Source organism: Galleria mellonella, unplaced genomic scaffold (assembly GCF_026898425.1).
Source record: "Galleria mellonella isolate WM207_F2 unplaced genomic scaffold, CSIRO_AGI_GalMel_v1 utg132, whole genome shotgun sequence".
NCBI classification, from domain to species: domain Eukaryota; kingdom Metazoa; phylum Arthropoda; class Insecta; order Lepidoptera; family Pyralidae; genus Galleria; species Galleria mellonella.
In genome coordinates, this window is record NW_026441989.1 from 5,171,749 (window position 1) to 5,191,825 (window position 20,077).

At 32.9% G+C, this 20,077-nt stretch overlaps 1 protein-coding gene across 3 annotated transcripts; it reads right to left on the bottom strand.

The window, feature by feature from the left end:
- Window positions 1-1,710: 1,710 nt before the first annotated feature.
- Window positions 1,711-19,125, bottom strand: LOC113518073 (aryl hydrocarbon receptor nuclear translocator homolog). 3 transcript variants are annotated; one of them, XM_026902833.3, is made up of 14 exons: window positions 18,932-19,125; window positions 18,185-18,233; window positions 15,129-15,209; window positions 13,324-13,484; window positions 12,943-13,115; window positions 12,136-12,283; window positions 11,642-11,824; window positions 10,372-10,448; window positions 8,087-8,297; window positions 7,754-7,904; window positions 6,954-7,078; window positions 5,706-5,890; window positions 5,213-5,396; window positions 1,711-4,675 (listed from the first exon to the last, which is right to left on the bottom strand). In XM_026902833.3, exons 1-14 carry the CDS (start codon window positions 18,957-18,959, stop codon window positions 4,503-4,505), a joined length of 1,929 nt encoding a protein of 642 aa, XP_026758634.2. In that variant the 5' UTR covers window positions 18,960-19,125; the 3' UTR covers window positions 1,711-4,502. The 3 variants fall into 3 exon arrangements, with proteins under 3 accessions (XP_026758634.2, XP_052758372.1, XP_052758378.1); XM_052902412.1 differs by having other exon boundaries at window positions 10,372-10,460; XM_052902418.1 differs by lacking the exon at window positions 18,185-18,233 and having other exon boundaries at window positions 10,372-10,460.
- Between the last annotated feature and the right edge of the window lie 952 nt (window positions 19,126-20,077).

Here is a 20,077-nt window from a genome sequence, read left to right on the forward strand (position 1 = left end):
ATGAGGTACCCATCGTTTAAGTGTTTTTACTTTCCCGATTTGCTTCAAGTGGATTAATACAGTTTTATCACTTACTCCGAAGCCTGCAGCTATCTCTAAAGTACTTTGTAGTGGATCCGCTTCCACAATAGCCTTTAATTCTTCATTTTGCACTTTGGTACCGATATTTCATGTTTTCCATTGTGCGGTAATAAGCGATGCCAAAGAAAAAAATAATGAGGAAAAAACAAATGAATGACTATTTTTAAGACTCAAATGTACCAGCTTAATGAAATTATAAATTTGAATTTGGAATTCTTAACCAAAGAGGAGATATTCCAGATGAAAATGGTCAGTACGACAAAACGCTAATTTCATATGTAAGGACCTAATATGAAATATTTTAATTAAAAAAAAAGCTATTTTTAAATAATTTGAAAATAACTCCCATTGTCATTGCACCTATTTAAGATGGCCATGACCCGCCATGATGAAATTTTTTACAGTTTGTTAACATAATTTCATAGAAATAATCATTCAAACAAGAATGTTGCAATTATTGCAGGCCTGAAATTTGACATAGAATGAATGACTTGACGTATCGTAATTTTAAAGCCAAAGATATGTTAGGAACCCTTCAATAACAAATTATAAGAAACTATTTTATTGACACGTTATTTATGATGACGAAAAAAAAAATCCAGAACGGATATCAAGACCTTCCAATCTTGGTAAACACTGTATGTAGAGTAATTGTGGGCACAATGCTTTACGAAAATGAGATTTCGAGAAACCATCTAATCAAACTATCCGATTTTGGATCGAGTTTGTATGTTTTGAGTTGTGCTCCCCTAATATTAATTACCTAACACAGAATAAACTAGCTTGAGTACAAGGCAATTGGCATAATTATATGGCATTTATTACTATATTAGTCACAGACACTTCATTTTGTCAGTACCAGTTGTTTGCATGGCTGTTTCGAATTGAAGGGTTTTTTTTTTTTAATGGGTGATAATGGAATGGTAACCCCGCCTGCGCTATCGATATACGCTGGTGGGGCACCAGTGAGAGATGATAGGTGACGATGAAAGCAGGTCAGTTAGCCCACCATAATGAATTCGACAAGAATTAACCACAATGGTTTCCAGGGGGAACCGAGTGGAAGTCGACCTCATTACTAACATTCCCTAGTTTGAAGGGCTGGATATGACAGTGAATTTAAAGTGTATAGAGGAATAACACCCGAGTTCTCGGGAATGGCAATGCATGGAGGTATCATGGGCGAAACAGTATATGTTCTCTGTTATGTCCATGGTACTGCTCATGTTGCCACTTTCCATCAGGTGTGCCGTTAGCTTGTCTGCCAATTTAAGTTGCATAAAAAAAACACCATTAGAAGAGGTTACGAAACTTTATTACAATCGGCACCAGTACTAAAATGGTGCTTTAAATGCTTCTGGACAGGAAAAAAGGGGGGGTTTCCAATAATTGAATTTAACAGCTCCATCCCCCTGGAAACCATCGTGATAAATTCTTGTGGAATTTGTAACTATGTGTTGACCTTCTTTCATCCCCACTCATCATCTTTTAATGGCGCCACACCAAATATAGTGTAGGCAGTATCCCCATTCCATTATCACTCATGAAAAAAATTCCTGATATGCTGGATATCGCAGACATAAATCAAGTTACCACATAAATATATAAATAAAATAAAAAATATGAAAATGTCCTTGTATTTGTATTTAATGAAAAATTCATTTTACAAAATTCAGATATACCTAATAAACCAATTACAAATAGAATTTAATGATACGAAAATTAGTCGTAAATGCATTACATAAAAAATAATTCTATTTTGTCGCACTAATATATTTAATTATAAACGATAAAATATAATTTCTAAAAAAATAAAGAAAAGTTTATAAAACAAAAATTGCTAGGAATCACACTTCCTAATATTAATATATTACATTTTTTATTGACCAAATCACTTGCTCTCTTTTGGCGCTTTTGGTAGGCACTCCTGATTGTCTCACAAATCTGTCTTATTTCATGTAAATTAGAAGCTATTTTACAATGCCTTGGATCATTAAATATTTTTTTCTCAAACATGCTTGAAAATGTGAGCATTATTTTGACAATCTTCTTTGAGATAAATCAAAATTGCCGTACTGGTCAGATACATGCGGGCAGCGGCCGGCAAAAGTTGTATGAAAATCCATATCTGTCGTGTTTTGCGGCCAGATAAATTACTATGTAAACTCATATCTGTCCTGTAATTTAAAAATGGAATGACCGTTTACTTCGAAACATGGCTACCCAGGAGGTAACTAATAAAAGGCTTTATTTAAATTTCGAACTGGCTTGCAAATAGAAAGCTGTTTATTGAAAAAAAAACAAAGGAACATTATGGCGCGTGAAAAATTATTATTGTTCGTTATTCGTCATTGAACTTAAAAAGTAAAATTGTGTTTTTGATTTCCGCGCATTGTTTGAGAAAAGTACTATACAAGCCTTGGCCACAACTAGGCATTGATGGACTCACGTATATGTGCCTCGACTATGCCTCGGCCCACATTTGCACGTTCGTCCATATATACCTCAGTTGCTGGCCGCTCCAGTAATGTACTATAATGTGACTCATTGGTCATATTTATTATTCAGTCCGATATTGATATTTAAAAATTTAACATTTCTATTTTTTATACATTTTTATGTTGACTGCATAATTGCAATATAAATCCAAAATGCTGTGTCCTGCTCAATAGCAGGACAACAATTTGTCTATACCTTTTAAAGATTCGTTGTATTATTTAGATATTATTATAATGATAAATCATCGGGTATGCCAATTTATTTTTATTGTTTATTAATTGTTTTTTATTAACATTTTAGGGTGCGTACAAAAACCATTCTACTATCACACGCACATATGTACAATCGCCATTGTTCCGCCCATGCTATGGACGTATGAACTCTACTTAGTGTGCGTATATACCTATCGCTATAATATCAGCAATGAGTGGCGTTATTTTAATCAAACAGGTAAGTCCCGTCTGCGACATACAAGGTAGGCGTGTGCACGTACTGTGGGCATCGAGGACTGAAAAGACGAGGAGTGTTGAACAGAATGGAGCACGAGGCCTCAGCGTGTATGATGCTTAATCAGACCATTACGGAGATTTTTTTATTCCTATTTATATAGATTAAATGGTATTACCCGATTCCATATATAAGAGAAATTATACAAAATCTAAGTATCATGGTTCCAGTGAAATTTTTACACCGGTTCATTCTGTATTTTCAATAAAAATTATAAATACATGTTACTTATAGCTTTGTAACAACTTGTTCAGCCGTATATATACTGAAATTATAAGAAAGTGTCTAACAATTGTCATTTTATATATTTCAATATTTACAACAAAAGAGACAATATATCTACACAAAATGTAATAGCTTATAAAGATGCCTTCTGACAACACAAATTAGCACAATATTATATTGATCATATCAATATATTGTAATCAGATTTAAATTTTAATTATGTAGGTACTTCATAATACATTTATACTTATATCTGAGTAAAATGCCATTTGATATAAAACATTACAATTCTGTAATGTTTAAATTTAAAATTATGCTAGATTTATTGTCAGAGGATGCAACTTTACGGTTTTGTTTGGGCAAACAACACTCTTCATGATGTAAATAAGGATTTTTGGTAAAAACTATTTATATACAGTTGATAGTGTTTGAACATAGATTAACATGAGAACCAGGAATAAATGCAGAGCAAAACATCGTCTCGATCGTATCAGTATTAAACTGACAATATTATTGAGCCGTGGGCCAGAAGTACTAAATATAAATAAAAATATCTTTTCTAGTAGAAATAATAATAATACTTTCCTCCTTAACAACTAAATAATAACTATATGTAAATAACTCCACTAACTCGCATACCATAGTTCATAAACTTACTTTAGCATTTTACCTTTTACATTAAGTATCTAACTATATTATAGTAAGGCCCTTACTGTACAAATCCAAATTGTTACCAGAGTTACATTATTTAATAAAGTCTTATATGAACATGTTATTATTAATTTCAAGTTAAAAATAAATAGAATATTCAATGCCACATCTTACGTAAAAAATCAAAATATTGCTAACAGTGTAACTGTTAATTAATAGCTAAAACAAAATGTTAAATAAAATTTGTTCAATTTTATTGAATTATGATAATTCGAAACCATTTCGATAATGTAACATGTCCATATCGGACTTAGTAGCGCGCATAACCAATTTATCAGACGAGTCCTCAAGCAAACAGTCCTGGTCCTATTGAGATTCTATGTGTTGTATAGATTATATACCATATTCCCTCATCTATGTTATTTGGATTTATTTTGTCAGCGAGACAGGGAGACTCAGGATGCGGCAGAGAGCGCGGTGTACCTTCACCACGTAGGTACTGTGCAGGTTCGCGTTACATACTATTGTACACGTGCTCGTTATTCAAAGTTCGAGTTGAACATATTAATGTTGAGGTCCTCGAAGGTGGCGGTGCCGCTCTGGTCCAGTATTTGCAGCATATCGGACAGCTCGTGCGGCGCGTGGCCGCCCTCCGCCGCGCCCGCTGCCGGGCCCGCCGTCCCCGCGCCTCCCCCTTGCCACGACCACATACCTGAAATACATTGCATATTATACTATTTCACAGATTAAATAGTATGAAACAAATACTCGAAAAGGTTCCATCCTTTTAGATTGAAAAACAAATCGCGTAACATATGCACAAAAAGTATACAATGATACTCAGTCTTTTTTTACAAAGACACCAGTACTCACTACCCAATCTTTAAGCTCCTCTGCATCTAAATCTTTATCTTTACTAACATATAATGTTAGCAAGCCATGACTTGTCTTTAATTTTATCGATCTGTGTTTTTTGCGATTTATCCAAGGCTTCTTGATTAGATTATATTGTATTACTTAATAAACAAAATTTCTATGGATTTTAAGATAAAACTATAAATTTCATTAAATTATAATGGGCTTATAGAATTAAAAAAATTGAAGTAAACGGCGTCACTTCTAACGGATCTCTTGTGAGAAGGTGTCCCTCAAAGATGAAGCTTGGTCCCTTTTTATTTTTAGTGTATATCAATAATAGTAGCAAAAAAAGTGTTTATATTAAATTTATGGTAGGTAGGAATGTACTGACCGTGCGGATGCGGGTGTGGGTGGTGGTTGTGGTGGTGGTAGTGCGCGGCGGGAGGCAGATAGGCGGGCGCGGGCGGCGAGCGTGCCGGGCTGCCGTCCGCGGCAGCGCCCGCGCTGCCGCCGCCGCCGCCGCCCGCCGCCTCGCCACTATACGCGTACGTCTCGCCGCCGGTACCGCCCCCGCTCTGATAATAATACTGATTATTATCAAAAAGGCTACTCACTAAATAAAATTATCATTTAATTGTTTCAAACTAAACTCCAAAACAAATTTTTTTATTTTCACAATTGAAATACAATAATTATTTCCTTATCTCCTTTGAACCTTATTGCTATGACATCTTATTTTACATCCGCACACAAGTTATACACGCTCTTACATTTTACTGCACAGATATTATAAGATCAATTAGGTAACAATTAAAAAAAATAATTATTAATTCAATCCTGTACAAAAGCGAACAAATTGTAACGGCAGATGCGGAGGTACTAACCGGGCGGAGCGTGGTCCACGTAGTGTGCGGCGGCGTGTTGGCGGGCCGGTGCGGCGAGTAGTCGGGCGCGTAGTGCGGCGCGTAGGGCGGCGCGGCGCCCAGCCCCGCCTCGCCCGGCGAGCGCGCCGCCACGCCGCCGCCGCCCGCCGCCGCGCCGCCGCCGCCGCCGCCGCCCACGCCGCCCGCTGCCGGACCACATACCATTAGCTTATACAGCTTTGAATGGCAAACAAGCTTACGGCCCACTTGATGGAAAGTGGTAACCGTCGTCTATAGACATGAGCAGTATCATGGACATAACAGAGTATACTATTTCGCCCATGATACCCCCCATGCGTTGCCATCTTATAATTGTAATCATGTAATCTTCCACCAGACTGATATTTACCCGACAAATGTTAAAAAATACTCCTTACCTACCGGGTTTTTTTAGGGTTCCCTACCTCCAAATGAAAAAACGGAACCCTTATAAAAATAACTTCGTTGTCCGTCCGTGTGTCAAGGCCCTTTTTCTTAGAAACGCGTGAAGGTATCAAGTTGTAATAAATATCATATTGTCAAGTCTGCAATCTCTTAATGCAGTAAAAAATATCAAGCTTCTAAATCGACGCAATCAAAAGATAAGGCCGTTTATATTTCATTTATATCGCATTTTTTACATTCGCAAAGGGAATCAAAACCTATAGAATAATTCCCGTTGATCTAGAATCATGAAATTTGGCAAGAAACAATATCATGCAGTACAAGTAAAAGAAAAATCCGAAAACCATAAATTTGTAATTATTTCACAAAAAAAATCTTATTGATTATCATATTATGATAAAAACTATCCTATCCCTCAAGATTAAGCAAACAATAAACATTTACAAAATTTCATTAATATCTATTGAGCAGCTTCAAAGATTAGCATGAATGAATATCGTGACATGGAATTATTAGATATTAAAATCTTCTTAAGTGCCTGCAAATTCAAGCGATCGGGAGATATTTATTGCTAAGTATAAAAAGTAGATATGACCCAATCCCATTTACTATGGTTATGTTAAATTCCATTATGACTGATTGTCACACAAAAACTAGTGGATTCATTTTGATAAAAATATAAAATATGGTTATAGGTTAAAATATGGTTAAACATAAACAATCTAAAATCTGCATTAGACATACTACCATTTTACAACTATAAGTGTATTCCTGAAGATCTTATTTTCATTTACATCTATGTATTAAAATAGAAACATATAGTACCTGTCTGCGCATGATGCTGCTGGTGAAGAGCAGGGGGAGGAGCCTGATACACGTCTCGGTGGCGCAAGTGATAGTCGTAGGTCTCTTCTGCAACGGGTTCCGTGCCCGCATTTCCTAACGAACGACTACATGAAACAAACAAACCATAATTATCATTAGCTTGTATTGAGGACATTGAATATTGTTCCGAATTCATGATTTCTAGTGATAAACTATAATTTTAAAGAACACTTTGTATAAATCTTATTTGCATTGGTATTTATCCAACACATATATCAATTATTAAGCAACTGTGCTTGCAGCTGTTTTTCAATTTGAGGAGTGAGATCCAGACATAAAAATAAAAATTTAGAAGCATAACACCCTAATCTTCAAGAATAGCAATTCATGGGGAACATCCATCCGTGTCTATAGATTAATGTTACAATTTCCCATTCCGTCGACAAATGGGTCTTTGCTATACGCTACTCAAAACTCCAAAAAAAAAAAAAATTATAACCTACCACTAGTTTATCCAAAAATCTGATACTATAATAGTTATTACACTCATTATCAAATAGATGAATCCAAAAGATAACCTTTTTATAATTTTAGTTCAATAAAAAGAAAATTATTGTTCTGAGGAACTACTAAAGTTTTTAATAGAATTGTGTCAGAATAACTTCATATTTATTTCTCGGTGAGTCATAACATACTGATTAATTTTTAATATCAAATTAAAATTTCAATTCTCAGGTTAACTTTAGGTAATTGGGTCTTAGAAATGATGCCAAACATGTTATAATGTAATTAATACTTACTTTGCCAAAGTGTTTGTACAGACGATATATTCTACATCATCATTGTAAGGATTAAGGAATGCAAATGCGGAAGTTCTCAGCCAAACCCATTCTTTACTTTTTGTACGAAATCGATACATCAATGAAATTATTTGGCCCTTCAATTTTAACACTGAAATAAAGATAATACAATTATGAGTATCGCAGTCATACTATTGTAATAGCGATCAGTAATGATCATCAATTAATTAATAAATTGCAAGAGATTCATTAGAAATACATACGAGTAATAGTAATAATTATTAATTTATATAACAAGAATATAAAGTTTCGTAACTAGTAATCCACGCATACCTTGATCAAAATTATCTCTCATATGCTGTTGGTCCTCAAGATGATAAAATTCGTAGCAAAGCTTTCCCAGTAAATCGGCGGGGGCGTAACCCACCACTTGTGTAGCGCGCTGGTCGGCGAATGTAAAACGGCCGTCCACTGAATGACGAGACACAAACTCCACGCCACCCGTCGATAAACTATTTTCTGACGCATTGGGTGTCGATGTTACCTATTTCAAACAATTTTACACATTAAAAAATAAACATGGTAATGGGGTAATTAGAGCGAGAAGTTTTTTTTAATGGGGTGAAAATTTAAAGGTAAATCCGCCTGCACTATCAGTATACGCTAGCAAAGTACCAGTAAATGAACATAAATGAGGATAAAGGCAGATCAGTTGGCCCCTTATGGGAAATTTACTAGGAATTAACTACAATGGTTTCCAGGACTAAGGACCAGAACAGACATTACGCCGAGCGCATTTAAATTCAACGGGGCAGATGCAAACCAAATATTTGATTTTCAACATATCTCTTTTTTTTAGAGGATTTAAAGAAAAATTGTGGGCTATAATTAGTAGACTATTATACTATATTAATATATATTATAATGTACCAGGATCACTCAGAAAGTATTGCGAGAAAAAGCTTTTATGTATGTGAGACTGGCCAGTTATAATTTATTTAAAAATATGATTACTTATAAGTAAAAATAGGTACGTTCTAAATTCAAAACTTGACTTCACATTTTTTGCAAGCTAATTAAAATTATCGTTTCTCATTGAACAATGGATTTGCGTCGAGAACATTTTCGCGCTATGATTTTTTACGATTTTAAGTATAGCCTGAAACCAGACGAATTGTACGATAGACTTCAAATGGCATTCATGGATGAAGGCCCTTCTACCTTAGACCGTAGACCTAGAACCTAGTTTCACGCTGGGTGCCGATAACCTCACCGATGTTCAGATGCAGGCAAGGGTGGAATGGTGCCATGATATGATAGACAAATTTGAAGCAGGCTCGTCTTTGCGTGTTTACGACATCGTTACAGGTGATGAATCCTGGATTTATCAATACGATCCAGAAACAAAGCGCCAGTCCACGGTTTGGGTGTTTCAAAACGAATCAACACCTATCAAAGTAAAGCGACCTAGAAGAGGGGGGAAGATTTTGATCGCGAACTTTTCAATTTTACTGGCTACTTGGTGTCAATTCCTTTATGAAACCAAAGAAGTATTATCGCCGAATAGTATACTACCAAATGCTTGGCAGAAGTTTTCTCTGTTGTGAGCAACAAGCGACCTAACATAAGGCTCCGCGGGCTACTGCTCCACCACGATAATGTGCCCGCCCACACCGCAATCAAAACGAGGGATTTCCTAGACAGCCCTGACCTAGCATCGTGTGACTTCTTCTTATTCCCAAAAATAAAAAATCTGCTCAAAGGGATATAATTTTCGTCGCCGGATGCGCTTTCAGCGTTCGAAGCAGGCAATAAACGAGGTGTCTGTGGCGGACTGGAAAGAGTGTTCCGAAAACTGGTTCAGACGCATGTATAGAGGCTAGTGGAGAGTACTTTGAAAAGATGTAATAAAATATATTTACCTATAGAACATTTTGTTAGTGTCGCAACACTTTCTGAATGTCCCACGTATATTGATATATTAAGAGTGTCTGTAGCCATTTAATATATATATACACTGCTCTCTAACGCCATCATCTTGAATACAAGATATTCAATAGTAATTTTAAGGTGAATAGTTCTTTTTCCATTTTTAATTTAGAACTATTTTCGTCCCATCCTATTGATATAGAATGTATCATGCAAACATATAAAAATTTTCTAAAATTCCTGTGTCCTCCGTTACTTCGAAATTTCGAAGTATATAGATACTACCATAAACTAAGAATATAAAATCACGTATACTCTCCTACATTCAATTTTTTTATAACCTGACTCGTTTTATCACAATTTTTATTTTCATTTCAATAATTTTTATATAAACATAGAATTTATACAAACACTTTGTTTATGCTTAGAACATGGCAGTTTACTAATAATAAGTACTTTGAAATTTAATTCCTTATAAATTTTGCCCCTATTTTTACCTTTAGCTGTAAGCACTAGCCAGATATAATGAAAGAGTAAAACCTCCTTAATTATAAATGATTTTTAATAAATTTCTAATTTAAAAAAGTAACAAAACTTTCCGACAAAAATAGAACTGTAGGTTTTTGTATTATAAATAAGGAAGTAAAATACAATATTACATCTGTAAGGAATGTAATAATAAAAATTACCTGTAAACGTCCAATTGCTACTAGACAACAATGAGACGCGTGAAGTTCGTCCTCTACTGGTCGATCCATCTGCATTCCTGGAAACAGATCTGATGTCCCCAAATACATAAAACTATGGTTATAAAATATCGTATATTGCAAAACTTTGAAATAGACCTTAGTTAAATTTGTTAATTTCAAAGGTAGTTGAACTAAATAATATGTTGATAGTTCATCATCGTTAACTACATTTATTATAGTATGCATAAATTCGATATTTTAAATATGTAACACAATAATCTTCGATGTCCATTATATAACATTATTGCCCATACAAATGGAAAATATAAAATTACAAAATGGAGTTTTTCACGAAGAAAATCTTTCATATACGTTTAAGATTATTAAACCATATAAACAGATCTCGCAGGAAACAAACACGAAGAAACTGTTGATCTCTTTTAAAATTTATTATATTTAGTTTAGGAAATAAAATAAAGTATGCAAATTGATAGTTATTCGTGCAAGATCTGTAAAATTATATTAATACTAATACCTAATAAGTATACTTTTATTCTACATATAGGTACAGACTATTAGCTTTGACAGACAAACAGACATATGAGCGAAATATTGATTTATATTTCACTCACACAAAAACCTTAATTATGAACAATCACCTCATGTCTCATTACTGACTTTAAAAAATTTTACATAATTAAATTTATTATTTCTATTAATGTAACACTAACTAGGCATCTTTGTAGATTTTTTATAGCACTGAGGTGGCAAACAAGCATACAGTCCACCTGATGGTAAGTGGTTACCGAAGCTTATGAACGCCTGCAAAACCAGGAACATTATGCGCGCGTTGTCGACCCTGAAGAAACTTCTTTATCTTTTTTTTTTTAGGAATTCCATGCTATAGTCTCTTGGATAAACCACGACATCTAGGCTCTAAGGTATGGAGGTACACTCCCTGTCAATGAGAGCTATACGATGGCAGAAAGTGGCCGTGGGCATCATGTTGAGCAATTTCTCTAAACATAGTCCTTTGTACAAGTGGTAGAATACGCAAAGACAAAATTTCTCCTTAAGACTTAAAAGTTCGATACCGCTTCTAAGTCTATGAGCATCAACAACTCTGATAGCTCGCGTCGTTGCACTAAGTACTTTTCACGAAATCCCAAAAATAAAATGGGAATAGTGAAACTTTATATTCTTACTCAATCACCACATAACCTATTCATCGAACAGGGGACACTGGTTTATTTGTGTGGCCATACTTTACCTGTGGGGGGCCAATTCTTTATGTATCCGGTGCAATGCACTACGGCGTAGTTGTGTCCGTCGTGCGAGGGCCCGAGCGAGTTGCGCGCGCGCAGCCGGCCCAATTGCGCGCCCTCGCCCGTGCCGCCCACGCGCATGCGGCAGATGAACCCACGTCGGGAACCCATCACTTGCCGCATCGACGCTGCAACACGTCCCACCCATCACACGGTCATCTCAAACACAAAATTTCGATGATCGATACTAGATGTCCATTTAAGACATCGAAAACGAACATGCGAATATCGCATCACTCGCCGACCACGTTGTTATTTTAAATTAGTTTGCTTTTATTTCATTCGACGGAAAAAAACTTCGCTATATGATTTGCAAAAAAGATTTAGATTATATCGATATAAATTCCAATTGATTTGTTTTTTCTTTTCAATACTGTAAGCAGACGATGACTATAGCATTCAAGTTTACGTCATTGTAACTAGATAATATGATACTTACATTGGTGTCCTTCTTTCTTAACAGTACCAGTCTTCAGATCTAATATCCGTCCAGTATTTTGTGGCTCTTGAGTACTTAATTGTTCCCGAACTTTTTCGACATCATCTGGATGAACTTGATCGTATAAACAAGAAGAATACCATTCTCCCTAAAACGATATTAAATAAATGTTTAAGGTAGGTACTATTGAAACCACCTAGGTAGTAAAGTACAACTTAAATACGAATGAGTATCTACACACTTCTGTGGCACGATTCCCACGATGAAAAGCATAATAGTATGAAACAGTCTTTGAAAATATTCATTATGTTTAGTCAACTTTAAATGATGCCGATTATAAATTGGTTTAATCGATAACGATAATAATAATCCAATGACATAAGTCATTGGATTATTTTCCTATTAAATATAACTTATAAAACCAAGAATCTATTTGTAATATTTATCTATTGGAGTGATTTATTTTTTAATGCAATCTAAAAGTTGTAACAGTAAGCTAGAAAGCTATAACATCCATTATTCCATATAAAAGTTTCACTCAAAATTTATATCGAATTAACTTGAAATATAAGAAAACAAGGCATAAGTAGAGCGAAATATAACATTTAAAAGAATATTACTACATATTTCACTACAAATGTCAAGATGATATTAGAAATAAGTGCAAAATTTGAGTTAATGTACTGATATAGTGTCGTTTTTGGTCTCCGACTCTGTATGCTTTTCTACAAATATATAGCAGCTTTTGTATTGTTAAGGTAAGATATAACTATTGCAATAAATTTATAAGTAATAGTTTTTACTCACTTGAGAATAATTTAGGACCGGAGCTATACTGTCACTAACATAAATAATACGACCCGTATCGCAACTGACTACGAATAAAAAGCCATCGGCTGCTTCAAGTATTAAATGTTTTAATTCTTGATCTGTTAAAAATGATGGCTTGTAAGTTCCATCCGTAGAAGTATTTCCGGTACCTGTGAAAAATACGACATAAAAAAACAGTCTCGCAAAAATAGATACACCAGCGATATTCCTTGGAGTAATTTATGAATAGAATTTAAGTGTATAAATTTAAACAAACACGAACAGAAACATTAAGAACTACACGAAAGTGTTTTACAAATAGGTTTGATTGATTGATCAATAATCAAATAATATCATTATTTAAAGTAATTTCGTTACCTCTCAAAGCTTTCATATGTGCCACTGCCATACGTAGTATGGTAAGTTTATCGGGCTTGCGAGCTAGAGCAGAGCATGTTGGAACCATATCAGATAGTTCCGTAATGTATGCTGTCATCTTGTTTCTTCGACGACGTTCAATTTCACAATGGTTTTCCCGACTACAGAAAAAACATTATTATAATTAAATAAGAATTACATTTTTTATTAAAAACAAAATTAATTATGTACCTATCTTCTAACATTATTCTGAATGTAATAGAAGCTATATTATATAGTTAATGTTTTTCAGTGAACGAGAAAATTTAAGCAATGCTAATAAGTAATATCAATGAGTATTTTTAAGAAAGGAAAGGCGCGCGTGTCGCGTGATAAGACACGTTTTCAATCATCACACGGTAAGTTGAACAATGGATGGTATGGTTATGGGAATTTAGAAAAGTATCTATGCGTTAAGCATGTTGTTGATGTTTAATTGACTATAAATCAATTAGCTTTTCTGTATAGAATTTATATAGGTATGTAAATTTTGTATTACCACATCGCTATTTAAACAACCGCGATAAATCCAAAATTAAGATTTTGTATCTATAGGTTTTTTAAAAGATTATGCCAATATTATTATTACATCAGCCGTTAACTGTCCAGTGCTAAACATAGATCTCATAAAGGGGGTTTTGCCACGTAATAAGTAGTTGCCACGCTTGGCAGGCGAGTTAACAACCGCAGTTAAAGTTTGGTGATGTTTTAAAGGGGGGCGTTGTTGCCTACCCCTCAATCACAAAGTACCCTTAGTCGCATCTTACGACACGACAAGGAAGGGGTGGACCAATAGGTCAATAACTACGACTTAATTATAACCAAATTTTTTATGATATTATAAGAAGAAATGTTTGATTGTTTGCGATAGGGTGACTCTGATGATATTATACATTATTTCGTTTGTATATTTGTTTTAAAACATTATTACACAATTAGCAACATAACAACATTACAATGTACCTACTCTCAGGCCAGTTCAGATTCGTTCGGGAAATGCGTGTAATTTTCAGAACTCTGTATAAAATTTATAACTACCTAACTACCCTTATATCTATCGGTTTGTGTGTCTATTCTTATATCACGCTATCAATAAAAAAAATGAATATACATAATAAAATCGTAACTTGTCGCTGTCTGTACATGGAAAATATATAATAAAAACTATTATAGGGGGCTTTATGAACGCAATAGAACCCAAAATTATGATTTTTAGAATTTTGTCTGTTTGTACGTTTCTGCACGCTAACCTCAGAAACGGCTTAACCGATCTGAAAGTGGTTTTCACTAATGCGTTTTGCTCCACTTAACTTAATGTTAAGTGGAGCAAAACGCAGTTTGTTTTATTTCAATCAGTTCATAAATAAAAAAGTTACAAAAATCTAAAGAATCACATATAAAATGCTATAAAATAACTGATTAGTTGAATTGACTGAAACTTTATGAAGGTATTAGATACGTAATTATCATTTAAATATATAAAACAATATAAGACCGGATTCATGAAGAGTTCCAATAGGAATGACATACGAGAACTACATAGTTAAAGGCAGACAATGCCGCTGGAAACGGCTAGTATTAACTATATTTATCATCCTAGATTTAAGTTTATATGTCATTTGAGATAAAATACTATTTTACGTAATTATTTTGCTGTTATTAATTTAAATATCAAAATATAAAATTTATCATGATCAATCATTGATCAATGATTTTATTTTGATTTATAATATAAATTGTAAAGCAAATTTGGGAATAGTATGTACCTTGCAAATCTCTCTTTGTCTTGAATATTGTCCTCCTCCATCCTTGTGTATTTTCCGCCGCTTGCGTCGTCTTCATCGGATCTGTCATAGCAAAGTCATCATCATTAACTTTTACTTACGCACTAAATGTTTTATAATAACGTCGAGATAATTCAAATAAATTATCATAGTAAAACAGTTTATTTGAGACCGGCCTAAAAGAGGAGCCGCAGTTGCATAGGGGATACTAATGAGAAACTGCAGTGACTTAGGAGGCCGGGGTTGCAAACAAGTGTGTCCATATAGATTACTAGAAGAGAACACCCCTGGCAGAACAATATCAATATATTGTTTATAATCAACTTCCTCAAGGACTAGCTGGTTGTTTTTATTTTTATAATTCTGAGAACATATAACACCAAATTCTATTGCCATATTTAACCAAACAGGACTATTGACGTGAAAAACTTTAGCAATGGCAGTGGCAACTGTGCTGCAATAATAGGGAAAGCAACTATCAACAATATAATAGTCCTTTGTCAGTCAGGATTTACTTTTTTAGTTACTACCAATTACAATGATTACTAAGTAGTTTTGTTTATTGACTTTCTTACCTCTTTCTGTATTTATTGATTTTTTACCCTAATTTTAAAAAAGAACCTTATACATGTATATTTCAATTATATACAAACAAAACCTATGTAATACTTTCAATTGTTTTAAAATGGTAACAAAAAAAACTAAAAATTATTTTTACTAATGCTCAAATTTATACTTAACTATAAGCCATTATCACACATTTGGTTAATAATTGAGTGTGTCTTTTTCTATACTACTTGGAATGGTAAACAAACCGACAGTCCATGTGATGAAAAATAGTAACAGTTGCCTAGATGTGTACAGGTACCACAAATTGAAAATAAAATACACTTGCAAGTGCAGCTGCTTGGTGGAAGAACCATAAAGTTTTGGTCTTAAACACAGATGATATTTTAAGGATAGTTAATACAAAAGCAGGATAACACCTACCTCACAATACCTTGGAGGAGGAGGAGGAATACCTTGCGCAGAAAATATGGTTCATTGGAATGGTTATTAAGCCTTGTTTAATGGCTCACTGTTTACCTATCAACTTAAATTGGATGTAGTATAGATAGATAGTAGCGATGTAACCCCTCCACTAGATAAAAAGGGGAGGAAGTTGTATGTTATTAAGTTGATCATTGTATGTTAGCTAAGTAGTCTTTTTAAAGACAAGACTGGTCATTTTTGGTTATTCGCCTGGAAAAATTAATAAGTATTAAAAAGCTAATAAAGGTCTACTCATATCATTTAAATGAAAGAAAGGTCATGGATGTGCATTTTACATGCACAGATATACACATAGGTTGCATACCAAGAGATAGGTGGGCCAAAATTTGCATATCTTGACTACTGGTACTGGTAGCTGATGACTGTAAGAAGTGAAAGATTTTGTGGGTTGTAGGACATGCTAAGTTATAAATAAATGATGACATCATTTATTAAATATTATATAATAATATTGAATAATACCATTTATGTAGGAATGATTAATTTAAAGCAAAAAGCATAAAATATTTAAATAATATATTTAAATACAACAACTTGTTTAATTTGTTATTTATATTTTGTGTTTGGAATCACTATAGAAATATGTTTCAAGATAAACTTTAATTTTATTTATATTGTGTATCTTTCCGAAATTATGCAGTTTATTTCTTATAAAATACAAGGAGTCATGTTGTTAATATTATGAGCTGTAAGTTATCACACAATTTAATAAAAAAGAAATTAAAAATAATACATAATTTATGTAAGTTTTTGTAATATTACTAAAATTAATAGTTACAATTTAAAAGACATACATATTATTAATTATTACTAAAAATTTTAAAAATATATTTAAGTATAGCACACTTTTTTTTTAATTTACTTAAATTCAGAAACAAAATTTCACAATCCAGATGCAAAGAATTTTTATCGGACGATCGCAGCGCGCCTCATCGAGGTTACTTTTACTTTGCCCAAAAGATAAGTTTGGCAATCCAAAGAGGTAATGCTGCCAGTATCTTGGGTACGCTGCCTCGGTGTGGTGCGTTGGGAGATTACTTTTAATTGTTATTAGTATTTAAGGAATTTTGTAAAAAAAAAAAGAATTATATTTGTATTAGATTTTAATTAATAGATGATTCCGAAGTAAAAATCTGAAGCTACAAATTAAACAGACTTGCATCAATTCAATTAAAAGAATAATATCCCAAAATCTACATCATTGTGATTACTTTACAGAATAAAAATAGATTATCTGAATTATAATAAAACAAATGTTGCAATATAAAAAATATATTAATAGTAGAATATGCAATCTTTCATAGTTAATTAATAATATACTTTTATATTATTATTTTCTTTATGTGAGGTTGTAGAAGAGATTGACTTTTGATAAGATTGCAATTGAAACTTATATTTATTTATTTATATATTTACCAACTAAAGGAGCTTAAGTTTCTAAATTGCATTAGTAATTACAATATATACAAACATATTTATGTTTAATTATTGGACATTTTATAAATAATTTATTGCCATTCAGCAAAACTCAACAAGTTTACAAATAAATATATCCAAGTATATTATTCCTGTCTGTTGATTTAAATAATAGTAAAAATTAAAGGAATTTGAATATGCTGTATTTGTGATTTCAAAAATTTAGCCTGTTACAGCTTAATAATTACAGATTTCATCTTACCTTCATTAATTTTTTTCATTTCACCTTCATTGTTTTCATTTCTAAAGAAACCTGTCTATATTATATAAACTAGAGAATAAATAAGATATAACAGTTTACCAAATTAAGTCTGTTCTCTTGCAAATTCATATAACTGACGATTTCCACACACCAATTATCAAATATAAAAGAAAACACAATAGTATGGTAGTTGGCATATTAAATAACTGAAAACTTATAGCTCTGAATCTATTGTATATATTACATCTAGGTTAAATGTCATTTTTTGAAAAGTTGGGTAAGTAGTTAATCTAATAAGTTCACTTACCCAACACTGCCAGCACGGCGCTTTTGTATATCCTTTGCAGGGTCAGCCCCTATAAACATAATGTTAATTACTTTGTCTTGCTACATCCAATAAAGTCAGAAAGCCATTTATATTTAATAAATAATTGATGTAGACAAATTCTTTAGAAAACTTATATTATTTACAAATGATAATATATATACTTTGTCCTGGTCTGTTATCCAATCTAATAGTATATAGAATTATGAAGGTCAATAAAATTTGGTGATATTTATGTTCTCTTAATAAAAATAATTTTATGGATTATATTAAAATGCAAGCTTTCATAAACATTTAGAATAGCAAACTCATCACTTAATATATTAGCTACGACAAAAAATTTTTACTTATCAGCATCATGAGTGTTCAAAAGGTGATTTCAGATATTTTAACATACCAAATAACAATTACTAATTTCATCGTAGCTATTCATATATTTAAACATTGTCATAAATTGGGAGACAATTTCAATAGATCGGTAATTTATAATAAATTTAGAAAATAATAAAAACGAAACAATCTTATATTCTCTCGTTTCACAGGAAACAACGCGTCACATAGAGCAACGTCAAATTAAAAAAATAGGTCGATAACTTTTATACTTACCGAGACATAAGATAATAAGTTAACCTATATCTGTAAAAAACTATTGCTACACGTAAAATGTTAAATAATAATGGAAAAGTGTATATTATAATAATATTCAATATTTAAAATAGGATAACCAACCGGGGATAGTTGGAGCCACGGCAGACATCGGTCAACAAACTCATTAGTTCTTTCAATAAGTTCACTAACTAATTTTATGATTAAAAGTACACAATATCGTAAAAATCACAGAAGAGAAACACGAAACACATTCAGTATGTTTATATCGTATGCTCTTCAACACAACACAGACGCCATTTTTGTCATTTATGGAAAATGTTGCCCATTAACAATTCTGAATTTACACAAGTACAATAAGTGTTGCCAAGTAAAACAAAAAATTAGACCCATAGATTAAGGATAATACCTTTGGTGTAAGCCATTTTGAAGAGATTATTGCATTTGTATATGGATTGGGATAAATGAGTAACAGAAATACTTCAGCATACGTAGAAACTTGTATATATACTACCTCAAACTTAACATATAATTTGCTGCACCAAATCGATGAATTCATTTATGTAGTATCTGGAAGATTCATAATTTTCATTTTCTTGTTAACAGCTTTTTTTATAAGATGACTTTCTTTGCAGGTCCACGACTTTTGTAAAATTTTTGGAAGGGTCTCCCAGACAATTTTTTCTTTTGCTGTTTTGCATGACTTCACCAATCTTATCTCGGATGATGAAATTATTAATAGTAATTCGGCTTTGGCAATAAATCTTTTTCTGTATCAATGTCATTTGAGGATAGACATGTAAAAACTACTTTGATAAGTACAGTCTCTGCCTGTATGTATCATAATTTGTTTTATTTAGTAGTTCGAAATCAACTTGAGTTTTCAATCGATCTCTGTGTTCTGGGCTCATAACCTGATGGATGGAGTGTTGCGGGAAACTAATTATTAAATATTATTTTATATTTAAATATTTTATTACGTAGGTACTACGTAACAGAGAATATATTTCGTGACAACTTAAATGTATTTTTTTTATTAACTTATTGAGCAATAGATCTATGGCCGTGTATCACCAGTTTCTTACAAATCCAAAAAAGACAAATCATCAAATTGGTACAGCAAGAACCTTTCCACTATAGTACCGATTTTAATGATTTATAGCTTGTTTGATAGCAATTATTAATTTCTTTAATACGTATTAAACATTAAAATTATGTCGCTACATAATAATACTTATGTATCAAAGACTATCTGTAACCCGTAGCTTT